The sequence below is a fragment of the Balaenoptera acutorostrata genome, chromosome 7 (assembly GCF_949987535.1).
Source record: "Balaenoptera acutorostrata chromosome 7, mBalAcu1.1, whole genome shotgun sequence".
Taxonomy (NCBI): Eukaryota; Metazoa; Chordata; class Mammalia; order Artiodactyla; family Balaenopteridae; genus Balaenoptera; species Balaenoptera acutorostrata.
Window position 1 is genome coordinate 75,368,435 of NC_080070.1, and position 13,944 is coordinate 75,382,378.

Here is a 13,944-nt window from a genome sequence, read left to right on the forward strand (position 1 = left end):
GTGGAGATTTCTTTGAGTTCATTTTGCAATTATGAGAATTTAGAGCAGAATCCAGGTGTCCTGACCATGGTCTACATATCCATTTCTCTCCCGTAACCCAAGTTCTCCTTCAAATAACCTTGGGTGTCCACCTAGGTCTTCATCTGTCCCACAGTCTACTCTGCCAGCCTGAAAAGAGAATGTGAAAGCAGGAAGTTTCTCTTTCAAGTCAACATGTGTTCTCATGTCCAAGAAGTTATTCTGAGCCAAAAGTCTCCTCCATTTTTGATCCCCCTTCTTTTTGAAAACTATATAACTATGAAGAATCATTACATTTGAACTAAATATCTTTTTAAGTTCACAGACATCAAAGTGAAAAATGGCTGTACAATATCTTATACAGAATTCAAAAGCCACACTCCATGTTACTTTACAGCAGTGTTCCTGAGAACTTTGGTTGCTATTTGCATTTCTGTGCTAGAATAAAATAATTATTTATTTGATTCTCTCTGCTGTCTTCTTCTTGAATCAGCTCATAATTCATAGGACAGCTCCTTTGCATAATTACATACAGACATAATGCTCACTAATGTTTGATCCCTCTGCTTATGGAACTAGTTTAAATAGAAACTCAAAGAAGACTTAGGGCTTCCCTGGTGGCGCAGTGGTTGAGAATCTGCCTGCCAATGCAGGGGACACGGGTTCCAGCCCTTGTCTGGGAAGATCCCACATGCCGCGGAGCGACTGGGCCCGTGAGCCACAATTACTGAGCCTGCGCGTCTGGAGCCTGTGCTCCGCAACAAGAGAGGCCGCGATGGTGAGAGGCCTGCGCACCGCGATGAAGAGTGGCCCCCGCTCTCCGCAACTGGAGAAAGCCCTCACACAGAAACGAAGACCCAACACAGCCATAAATAAATAAATAAATAAAATATTTAAAAAAAAAAAAAAAAAAAGACTTAAAGAGGGCTAAATTTAGACCAGTGGACTAAATCTTTTCAAAAGGAATTTTCCTTGAGCTTATTATCCTAATATATTATTTTCCTGTCTTATTTTGGGGAAGGAAAAAAAAGAAGCTAAGAAAACTCATCAGAAAAACTTATTGACTTAATGTACTTAATATGTCCCCGTTGTGACTGTAACTCACAACCAGAGGTTTAACCACTACTAATTTTATTTCTCTATTTTATTATCTTGTTTTATAAGATAGCAACCAAAGCTGTGGAGAATATATGCACTACAGTGTCATTCACAAGAGAAAAACCTTCGAGCAAATGTATGAGGAGATGCTTCAGACTCAGCACAGGTGATTGTAAATTCATACTGACTGTATTAACTATAGTTTGTTCCTATAAAGGCAGTACTCCTGGGTGACTCCAGTGGTTTGCCTGCCAACTCATTTGCTCTGGAATCTTTCCTAGTAATGGTATATCTTAATTCCTTATATGACTCCACCAAGAGGAAACTAGAAAGAGGAGTTGAGAGCAAGCACATTTAGAACATATGTTTTAGGTCCTCCCACATTGCCATGAACTATAACAAAGTGTGCATATTTTTCTTTTTTCCATGAAACAAGATTGAGGAAATAACATATTTAAGAAAGAAAATAATATTGCTTAGCCCTTTATATTGAATCTCTAAAAGAGTTCACATTTTAAAACAAATATATGCACAACAAATGTGATCAATTCTTTTAATTTTAAACAAAATTTAAATTTAAATTTAAAAAAATTAAAATTAAAATTCTTTTAATTTTTTTAGTCCTCCTTACCACATTTACTTAGTGATACTCTTTGTATTACTTTATCAGAGAGATAGCTTTATACTCTTTTACACTCATGCTTGTGGTTGGTACCACCATTTAATTCCCACTCTTTATTCTATTAGTGCAACATTAGGATAGAAAATATTTTTAAACCAAATCTCTTTAACTCTTTCAGTAGCTATCCTTTCACAGACCTTGTCCATTCATTTGAAAATACATAGAGGCAGCTTTGTTACATTGAACTATAGAGCATATAGCTATAGAGAAAATCATTATATTTATTGTTTTCTCTATAATAATTCTCAGTAGTTAAAAAGTCATTTTCTCGGGCTTCCCTGGTGGCGCAGCGGTTAAGAATCTGCCTGCCAATGCAGGGGACACAGGTTCGAGCCCTGGTCTGGGAAGATCCCACATGCCGCGGAGCAACTAAGCCCGTGAGCCACAACTACTGAGCCTGAGCTCTAGAGCCCGTGAGCCTCAACTACTGAAGCCGGTGTGCCTAGAGCCCGTGCTCCGCAACAAGAGAAGCCACCGCAATGAGAAGCCCGTGCACCACAACAAAGAGTAGCCCCCGCTCGCCGCAACTAGAGAAAGCCCGCGCGCAGCAATGAAGACCCAACTTAGCCAAAAATAAATAAATAAATAAACAAACAAAAAAAAAGTCATTTTCTCTTTAATAATTAGAAAAAGTGTATACCCCCTAAATGCTAATATGTCTTACCTTCTGTATTTATTACTCTACATTTATTTAAAGGACCTTACTATACCTCATGCCCCATTATCTAGTAAATTTTGTGCATTTCAGAAATACCTTGAAGAAAGCACAGATCATTGGAATCTGTTATGCATTCAGCCATGCCTTTGTATATTTTGCCTATGCAGCGTGTTTTCGATTTGGAACTTATTTAATTCAAGCAGGACAAATGACCCCAGAGGGCATGTTCATGTAAGCTGTACAAATATATAAACCCTGTAAATGGGTTATGTACTTAAATTAACCAGAAAGATGTCTAGTTTAGAGTGTATTATCATTTAAATCATATATGTGCAAAAGACATGTTGGGGAAATTAAAAAATTTTTTGTTATTTAATATCTATTGATATAAGTGCAGTCAAGCTGGTAAAATACTGATATAACACAGGTACTCTGAGTTAAACTCCCAGATGAATTGCTTCCTACTTCAGTTTACTAGACGTGGGAATGTGGGGGTAAAATATGCCTTCTTGTTATCCATTATCTCCCAAGGTGGAGATGGCTTTATCAAGTGTGACTGTAAATCAGTGAGGTAAGTTCCTTGCTAAGCAAATACTCCAGGAGAAACACATGTAAATGAGTACTTCTCTTCAGAAAAGTCACGTTGAGAATTGATCATGGCATCCCAATGAGGCTGCCTCTTCCCAAAGCATTTGTTGGTGCTTCTATTTGGAACTCTGTTCACATAGTTATGAATTTCTTTACTTCATAGAAACACCTAAATTCAACTTCTGAAATAAGAAAAATTTATTTTGGGTATTAATTCTGAGCTTCTTAAGTCTCCCTAAAATGTCAGATTATTACTAATCTATATCATAAATGTCACTGCTAAACGTTTAGAGCTAGAGAAATCCATACAATATTTGACTCCAGAAAGTAACGTTATTTTTTTTTAAGAAGCCCACCAAAACATACACATCAAAGCAAGGATCAGCCTCTTCAAAATAATGACTTGGGAGATTACACCTGTTTCAAGGATACTGCCATTTGGCAAAAAATGTAGGGAATTCCTCTTTGGGATTTACCTCTCAAGACTCAGACATATTCTTTTGAATATCCTTATTGGTGGCACATATTTGTACTTTGAGGATATATTCAATTTGAAGAAATGACCAAAAGTCATTTGAAGCCAAATAATTTCAGAATAACTTGGAATAATTTTCAGTTCCTCTTCATGTGTTTATTTGTTTGTTTGTTTGTTTATCTATCAAACATTAACTGAGTTCCCAGGAAGTTTCTTTGCTAGGCACTCAGAAGGAAAGCATCCACAGTTCACCAACCTAATATTTTTGAATCTATGAGGCCACTTAGAGGTTTCATGAAGCAGATTTTCTTATAAAGTGGAATATCTGTATTTAAAATGTCAACAGGAATTTTAGGCTCCCTGTTCTACCATGTTTTCCTACCCTCTAAAACAGTGTGCAGTATTGTCTTTGTGAACATATAAATCACAGTTATGACATTTACCCTTGGTCTTCATTCTGATTACACAGACTAGTTTACAGAGATAAATTAACAAGAAACCAAATGTAGAATCACCTAAATTACTTCATTCAGCTCACCAGCCGGCACTAAATTAGCAAGTTGTTTCCTTGGTTCTTATGAAATGCACGCAATCACAAGCTTAAAAGTTGATTGTATTCCAAAAGTTTGCTTGCAAGCCAATTGTTTGAAACTCAGAACATGTCTTCCTTACATTGCTCTAAACTTTCTGCAGCCATCTTTAAATCCCCAGTGTCCCATTCCTTCATATAACTGTTCCTTGGTATTAGTTGAGAGCAAGCCAATTAAATATATTCATACTAATGTAGGATGTCTGATGATTTTATCAATTCTCACAGAAGAATTTTCATTTATAAAAGCAATTATAATCCCAGTTACTTTCTAGTGGATTTACTTGAAGATAGTGTAACAAAGCAATCAAGAGAGAACCACCTCATTTTCCCATCACCAAACTCACTAGGGTACCACTGATCCACCATGCCTGCCATCTCCATGGAAGAACTAAGGTCCTTGTCTGCAATAGGTTCCTGCAATCATCTCTTCACATCAGTTTCTGTCACTACTATCTCTTTGCTTTATAATCATCTGTCATAAAAAAAAGAAAGAAATCTCTCCCATGATCTTAAGTCCCCTTCTGCCTACTTTCAATGTCTCTGTTCTCCTTTGCAGCCAAACAAATTCTAGAATTGCCTATTCTTGTTATCTACACCTTTTCATCTCCGACCTCTCCTAAACTCATTCCGGTCAAGCCTTGATTCCCACCATTCCACTGGAAAGACTCATCATCAAGGTCACCACTGACCTCCATCTTGCCCACGTATAGACCCATCCAGTGTCCGGTTTTTGGTATTTTTTTAAATTTTATTTATTTATTTATTTATTTATGGCTGTGTTGGGTCTTCGTTTCTGTGCGAGGGCTTTCTCTAGTTGCGGCAAGTGGGGGCCACTCTTCATCGCGATGCGCGGGCCTGTCACTCTCGCGGCCTCTCTTGCTGCAGAGCACAGGCTCCAGACGCGCAGGCTCAGCAATTGTGGCTCACAGGCCTAGTCGCTCCGCGGCATGTGGGATCTTCCCAGACCAGGGCTCGAACCCGTGTCTCCTGCATTGGCAGGCAGATTCTCAACCACTGCACCATCAGGGAAGCCCCTGGTGTCTGGTTTTCCCATCTCATTTAACTTGACCTCTCAGCAGCATTTTATACTCTCCTTCCTGAAACATTTTCTTCTCTAGGCTTTTTCTCCTTTGTTATTGGCCCCTCCTCCTCTATTTCCTGATTTTCTGCTGGGCCTCCACGTGTTGGGGGGCTTTAGGGCTCTCAGTGCTTTTCATCCACACACTCTAATTGGTAATTTCATCCAATCTGATGGTTTTTTAAATATTACCTGTATCCTGATGACTCCCTTCTGTGTATTTCCAACTCTGACCCCACTCCTAAATACCACATGCTTATCCAACTACCTACTGGACATCTCCATTTAGGTGTCTAATCATATCTTAATGTGTCCAAAACAGAATTTGAAGTTTTTCCTTCCCAAAGTGTCTCTTTTCCAAGACTTCTCCGTCTTAATAAACAGCACCACTATCTATGCAGTTGCTCGGCCCAAAAATCTAAGAGTCAACCTTATTGCTTCTCTTACCTTCACCCACCACATACAGCACCAAGTCTTAACAGCTGTAACTCCAAAATACTTCTTACCATCTCTACCCATGTTACCTTCCTTTTTACCTCTTTGCCTGTCTTGACTGGACCACTTTAACTACCTGCTCACTGATGTCCCTGTGCTCACTCTCTTGCTTCCCTGTAATCCATTCTCCACACAGTAGCTAGGTTGATCTTCTAAAACACAAATCCAATTCCATCAATTTACTAAAATACTGTAATGAATTCCCATTGAAATTTGAATAAAACCAAATTCCTTACTCTGACCTGAAAGCTCTACACATTTGGACCTCTGCCTTCCTTTCCAACCTCATCTACCATTATCTTTTTTTGTGATCTGCACATCAGCCCCCTACTTGCATTTCTGTCCCTGGAACTCTCTTCTTAGTGTTTTTGCACTTGCTTTTTCCTCTGTCTGGAATAATCATTCAGTTCTTTACTGGGCTGCCTCTTTCTCACCATCCAAGCCTCTGCTCCTAAGTCCACTCCTCAGAGGGACTTTTGCTGATGGCTCAAAGTTGTCCTCTTAGCCCTTCTCCTCATCACTCTCTATCCCATTACCATGGTTTAGTTCGTGTATAGCACTTACCACTATGTGAAATTATCTTTTTTGTTTCCAGATTTATTGAGTACATAGACTGTAAGTTCAGTCAGAGCAGAGCTTAGCCTGTTTTGGTCACTGATGTTTCCCTAGAGCCAAAAACAAGAGCTTGGAACATCATAGGCACACAATAAAAATTCACTGAATAAATGACTAAACCAAACATAAAGGGAGAGATTTGGAGCGGTGCATAATTAAGCAGTCCAGTCATTCCTGGAAATGTATTCCCAGATTCAACTGTTCCACATCACTCCTGTTTTTTACAGATTCTTCTCTTTTTCTTCCCTTCTACATCCAAGTGCTTTGGCATAAGGACTGGGTGTAAGTCAAAGACAGCCATTTATAGAAAAGTAGAATGTTTGTAGCTGGGAGTCTACTTCTCCATACTGAGATTTGTTTAGATTAAAACTAAGCAAAGAATTTTCTTAGTTAAAGAATGATACAACTTCAAAATCATGCAATCACTATCATGCCTGCAAATGACATCAGGCAGGACATTTCTTGAATGGGGCCTCTCAAGGCTGCCAACCATTCTGTTTCATATGATAATCACTATAACAACAAACTTGATTGAGTCCTTACTTAGTATTAAGGATTTGTAATAAATTTTCTGCTTAATCTTCTCCACTACCCTGTGAAATACTATGATTCGCATTTTACAGATGGGGAAAATTAACACTCAAGGAAGTTACCTAACTTGCCCAAAGTCAGTTAATCAGCAAGTGGCAGAGCACAGATTCAAGTTCATGACTCAAGATGCTAGGGGCTTTGCTTAGTTGACATTTATTATTATTAATTATTATTATTATTACTAATTCTGTGACAAACTTTCATAGAATCTTTCTATAAAATTATTGTTTTTTTTCAATTCTTGTGTAGTTTTCCAAACGTTTAAATATCCAGAGCTGGGCTGATTCTTACCATAAATGGAACAAGTAACTTGCTTAGTATTAGTTTATGACCCTAAAAAAATATAGAAGAATCAAAAGGCCCCCATACAAAAATTCCTCCTCCTACTGGACTACCATACTTCCTGAATTTTTTTTTCATTAAATTCATTGAAAAGGGTCATTTCTGGAGACGTAAGAATTTTAGCTGTCAGAACACATGTAGTACTATTAACATGAGAGCAACAATTAATGAACAGTAATCACACTGGTATTTCCTAGTGCCCTGAGGGAAGGAAGAAACAAGGAGCTATCTGAGCTTGGACCATGAGTATCATTTTTGATTTGAGTTTCATTCAACCAGACTACAAACAAAGTAAGGATACCCATACTTTTATCGTATGGACAAAGAAGAGAGGCTCTGGGAAATATGGGTATGGGGCTGTGCAAAATGTGAACAGATGAGATTTGTCTTCAATAGCAAAATCTTCAGTTTTCTTAGAGACCCAAAGTGGTCCCCAACTACCATAAACATGTCACAAGTGTCCCTTTAGACACACTAAACTACACCTGGCCTAAAGGACTCTGTGCCTTCCAGAATCTAAGGATACAGACAGCTTTCTATCTAATCAGCTAATTGAATGGAAGATTTTACAAAGAAAACTCTCTCCTACTAGAACCCTCCTTACATAAAAAGAACTTTGTGCCATTCTCTAAATAAATGGTTTCCCAACTCATCAATCGAAGAGCTGGTTAAAAATGCAGATACCTGGAGCTCACCCTACAGATCTAACCCAGAGATCTGTAGATCTGGTGTAGGGCCAGGAAACTACGTTTTACCAAACATCCCAGACTGTTCTGAGGCACAGAATCTGAAGATCACTCTTTAAGAAATATGAGCATAGGGACTGAATTCCAGGCTGCTCTCCATAGCTACTTGAAACCTCAGGGTTTTCTTTTGGCCATTACCAGAAACTTTTCTAGAATTATTGTAAAATTGGGGAAGTCATATTTTAGTTTATTGTATAAAATAAAGATGCTTTATTCGCTCTATAAAATGTGAATGTATTTTCATGATTTATAGCTACCAGGATGGATAAGCTGTCTCTCTTTCAGAAATGACAGTGTGCCTTATAGAAGGAGATGCACAAAGGGAGTTTTAACAGCAGAATCCCTTGGTGTGCTCATAATGTTACTTTATCAGCAAGGCTACTATCAACCTTAGCTTCTTCTTCTAAAAAAATAGGCAACATACATTTCTTATGGTAGAAACTGTCTCCATCCATCTCTATTATTGTAGAAGTTTCTCTGAAATGAGCATTTTTTTAAAGGTGATAACATTTTCCCTCTACTGCCTTGCAGCCAATGCATAGGCATTCAGAAAATCTCTTACTTACGTTCTCATACACATACGTGTAGTAAAAATCTCCCCTTCTGCTTCTGTTAGCCCTGGCAACACTTTGGATTTACTTCAGTATAAATGTACAGACTTTGAGAGGTACAACATACGTTTATTTTCTCCCGTCTGAATTTTAGTGCCTTTAGGTTAGTTTCTACCTAACTTGCCTTTTGCAATATAGTCCAGGAACCATTAGTGCCCAGCAGAGGTTTCTGTTATTCTCCATACTCCCACGTCAGAACTTTCCTCTTTCTGTTTCTTCCTTCTTTGCTATGCATATTAGCAGGAAGCTAAGTAGAGCAGATGGGTAAGAAAGAATCAAGGCATGACAGCCTTCAGTACAGTAATTATAAAAGCCACAGCTTTGAAAGCAGCCTGATAAGCAGAGAGCCAATCAGCTTATGTGTTGTGGCCTAGTCCTCCAAAAATCCAGATGCAGTTCTTGACAGAAAATCATATTGAACTTTGAATACTTAATGTGGTTATTGGCCAAAAGAACAATAGGTGGGTTTTCAGTGACTATTAATAGTAGGTTAACAGCTTGGAATAAAAAGGGATAGAAAGCAAGCTAGGTCTCCACCATCATCTTTGCTCTGGTAGGCCAGGCAGCCATGGAACTGTGTTAACATAATTAGGGAAACAACCTTAGTTAGCCAAAACAAGGAAAACAGGAAAGTCTTCTTTCAGTGTTCATTGCCATGGCAGCCACCCAGCTTCTGCCAGGCTCCTCCCCAGAGATTATCCAGAGGATAGGAGGAAAAGATAAGGAGACCAGATAGAGGGATCAACCATTGAAGGGATCTAAAGGAGACAAATCAAGGGGGATTTGCTATCTAGGGTCCTCTGAAGATTCTAAAATAGGAAACAAGTGGTAACAAACCCCAACATGCAGGGAGAGACAGTTCTGGTCAGCTCTCCACTAGAAGGAGCACTGTGTAAGGGAAAACAGTAAACAAGGAGGTTCAAGTTCCAGTCCTACAGTTTCATAGCTATGTGATTCTGGGCAAATTGCTTATTTCTCTGAGATAAAGAGTCTCCTTATTTACTAAAAAGTGATGTGTGTGCCTTACTCCTAGGTGATCAAATGGTATCATGTATACGAAAACATTCTATAAAACCCAAAGTACCAAATAAATATAAGTTGTATATTTTCTCTCTCCCTTCTGTTGAGAAAGGGATTTATGGTGAAAAGAAAAGGATCTTTGTACTGTTATATGGATGTTAGGGGAAAAATAGTATGAGTATGGGAATAATTGTAATGGCCACCCCTGTGAGGAAAGATACTCTATCTTCCAATCAAAAAAAAGAAACTTACTGAGTGGGGACTTCAGAAGTTGTGGTTTGACCTGCTATGCTAATCTACATCCATAGAAATGTGAGAACTTACTTTCCAACAGAAAGTGTCCCATTAACTTTCAGTTCTATGAGAGGAATAACAATAACTTAAACACTTAATGAGCACTATACTAAACACTTTATATTATTAATGTATTTAATTCTCACAACAACCCCATAAGATGTAGATAGTCTTGTTATCTCCAATTGTCAGTAAGGAAGCAGAAGCACAAAGAACATGCACAGGGTCACAGAACTAGCAAATAAATGATGGAGTTTGGATGTAGTCCCAGTGATCTGGCTTCAGAGTCTAGTCTCTGAACTGCCCAGTATACTTCCTCTTAGAATAAGTCACCAAAGGTATACAAACTGGATATGGGAGCAGGGTTAAGGGGAGACAAATAGACCTGAACCAGTAACTATGCTGGGTATTTCTATTTGGATCAATTGTATTAAAATTAGGATTGTTCATTTCTATGCTTTTTTACGTTGTTCCCAGCCAAAAGATCCTTTCAAAATTCTAATTCTATCTCAGCAGCAATGATGGGCAAGGGGATTTCCCCATTGCTTGAAAATGCTTGGAAGGATCACTGTAGCGAGGGTGCAGTGACAACGGCCCCATGAACCCATGAAGAATCCATAAAACTAGGAAAGAAGAAGCCTAGCACGTGAAAACCGTCTCCAGACCTCTTCCTGCTCAATATTCTCTTTCCTCAACCCCAGCCAACCTGGAGGGTTTTTTTGTTTTGTTTTGTTTTTTAATTAATTTATTTATTTATTTAGGTTTTTTTGGCTGTGTTGGGTCTTCGTTTCTTTTTTTTTTTTTTTTTTTTTAATTTTATAGCTACTTTATTTATTTATTTATTTATTTTTGGCTGTGTTGGGTCTTCGGTTCGTGCGAGGGCTTTCTCTGGTTACGGCAAGTGGGGGCCACTCTTCATCGCGGCGCGGGGACCGCTCTTCATCGCGGTGCGCGGGCCTTTCACTATCGCGGCCCCTCCTGCTGCGGGGCACAGGCTCCAGACGCGCAGGCTCAGTAGCTGTGGCTCACGGGCCCAGCTGCTCCGTGGCATGTGGGATCTTCCCAGACCAGGGCTCGAACCCGTGTCCCCTGCATTAGCAGGCAGATTCTCAACCACTGCGCCACCAGGGAAGCCCGGGTCTTCGTTTCTGAGTGAGGGCTTTCTCTAGTTGCGGCAAGTGGGGGCCACTCTTCATCGCGGTGCGCGGGCCTCTCACTGTCACAGCCTCTCTTGTTGCGGAGCACAGGCTCCAGACGCGCAGGCTCAGTAGTTGTGGCTCACGGGCCTAGTTGCTCCGCGGCATGTGGGATCTTCCCAGACCAGGGCTCGAACCCGTGTCCCCTGCATTGACAAGCAGATTCTCAACCACTGTGCCACCAGGGAAGCCTCCAACCTGGAGGTTTTTGCTATAAATTCAGTAAAGCAGTATAAACTCAGTGTAAATCCATACAAGGATAAACTGTAGATAAGATTTCTTCTTCCATGGACAATTTAAATTAAGAAAGTTATAGAAGTTAAATTTTAGGTTTTTGAATTCCTGCTTTACATATTTATGGTTCAAGAATTATTCCAACATGAAAATCATTTCTGAACGGTGGAATGTTTCTTGTAATCTTATTTGGGCATGAAGGGGCTATATAAGCATTTATGATAGATTAATACTTTGACAAATGTGTTATTAGTGACTTTAAAACATTCATCATTATAGCAAATCATTCCTCTTTGTATATCCCAAATGGGTGAAATTCCCAAGACCAACACTGGCATGGGAAGTCGGCCTGAACATTTCTCTGGAGTAAGCTCTTGGTTCAGATGCCTCAAGGAGGCTGGACCAATTTGAAGGATCTGGTTTAACTCTCTCATGGAGTTAGAGCACTGGTTATTGTGCAATAAATACTTTTTAAGTGGAAGTGAAATGCAACTTAGTTCACTCTAGCTAATTGGGCCAGACTAGGTTAGGACAGATTCTATAGCAGACCAGCTTTGGCCTCTTTATACAGAACCCACCTGCGGAAAAAGTATAAAGGAGATTAATGTCCCTGACTCAACCCCCAGATAGTCCCATCACCACAAAGTTAGGTTCCTCAATGTAATCCTCATCAATGTCAACCGCCATCCCACTTAGCCTCCCCTCAACATATACACAATAAAGACAGCATCAGGGCTTTTAGTTGGTACTCTCCCTTCTCTACTAAAACTTTTCTTCTTGCTCTATTGTGCATCCTTTGGATCATTTACCTCTCACAGAAGCAAGTTCTCCCTTCTACCCTTCTCAGTAAATTTCATTTTATGGGAGACCTAACAAAGACATTAGCCTTTGTACATTTATGCCAAATGATTAAATTGACTTTTAATGACGCAAATTTTAGAACAGGTAAATATTTTGGCACATCTCAAATCAGAGGAAAATGGTATTTTCTTAGTTGTTCTGAGAAGCCTCCATCCCTGTGGGACTAGAATCCAGGTCTCCTGACTCATAATCCAATTCTCTTCCCATCTTACCTGCTGACTCTTGGATCAGACTGAGGCTGGAGTCTGATTCAGCCTGGTTTTTTTTCCTTGCATTAAAAAAAACAAAACAAAAAAAAACCTCTGATGTGTAACCTAAATTCAATAACCACTTCTGATATTTATAGCTGAGTATTAAGTATTTTGAATGGCATTTTGAGCTCTACATAATTTTAGTAAATATTAGTACTAAAAATGCCTTGACATCACAGAACTAGTGGCTACAAAATTTTAGCGTCTCACATCCCAGTAAACTGGTTGTTTGTATATTTTATACTGTGTTTGACCTTTGTAAAGACAACAAGATTCAAGATCTGAGGTCTGTGTCACTGAAGAGATTGCATCAAAATCCACCCCTTAGTAGGTCCTATCGCTGGAGAAATTCACAAGGAGACCAGCGTGTTTACCTTGCTGTGATCCAGCACAGCAAACAAACAACTGGGTTCTGTGATGTCTTTTTACTGCCTAATGTTTAAATATTGCCAATGAAACGGAATTGTACCTTTAACTCTGCCACTGAAATGCATTATTTTTCATTCTAGTAATATGTTTTCATGGCTAAAATGAAAAAGAAAATGAGAGGAAAATATTTAACCATGGCCACATGATACGCCACATTTCTGTGAACAATCTGTGTGCTTCCAAACACCATTTGCATACTTACCATTTTATAATTAACATATTTTAAGACTGAGATCATAATCTATAGCAGACCAAAGATCAAAGCTCTTCTTCCAGCCTGGCTAAGGTATATTTTAGTCAGATATTGTTTTGAGGACCTTAACAAAGTACAATCTCCATGCTTTGCTCTCTTTAAATCATGTAGCACTTCAGACAGATAACCAATCATCTGACATCAGTTATCTGTTCTAACTACATTATATGCAAAAAAAAAAAAAAACATTCATATCTACTGTGTAAATTCAGATCTCACTACTGGTGACTCATTCTTCTTATTGTTAGTTGAATTCTCTGTTAAATCTCCAAGCAAATGAGCCTTATATCAAGGAGGCTAAGAAGTTTTATATTCATTAGTTAGAGCCTTTGAGCTATCTTTCTAATTGGAAAAGAAATTTTTAAGATTACCTGAGCTCCAAAGGTTATTTTGGTGTACAAGGCAAGGGATGATCACTATGTGGTTGAAAATTACAAAAGAGATATCATTGTTGGGCCTTCAGCATTAATGGTATTGTCTGGGCCAAAAGATTATATTCCAGTGCCTGATTTTTCCTTCACTTTTACAGCTCTTGTTTGAAAACAGACCTAACTGAGATTCATATACTTTATATTTTGATAGAGTTTTTACTGCAATTGCATATGGAGCTATGGCCATTGGAGAAACACTTGTTTTGGCACCTGAATATTCGAGAGCCAAATCTGGGGCTGCACATCTGTTTGCTTTGTTGGAAAAGAAACCAACTATAGACAGCTATAGTCAAGAACGGAAAAAACCTGTAAGCACAACTCTGATTTTAAATGTCCACTTATTATTAATTGTCTATATGCATCCTCTCTAAATAGAGACTTAAATG

At 38.8% G+C, this 13,944-nt stretch overlaps 1 protein-coding gene across 1 annotated transcript in view; it reads left to right on the forward strand.

Moving 5' to 3' along the window:
• The window catches only part of ABCB5 (ATP binding cassette subfamily B member 5), a 107,875-nt gene that overhangs the window by 81,277 nt on the left and 12,654 nt on the right, over nucleotides 1-13,944 (forward strand). Inside the window, 4 exon segments of the mRNA XM_028166952.2 lie at nucleotides 1,183-1,237; nucleotides 1,240-1,282; nucleotides 2,547-2,687; nucleotides 13,710-13,866. Of these exon segments, the coding sequence (XP_028022753.2) occupies nucleotides 1,183-1,237; nucleotides 1,240-1,282; nucleotides 2,547-2,687; nucleotides 13,710-13,866 (396 nt within the window).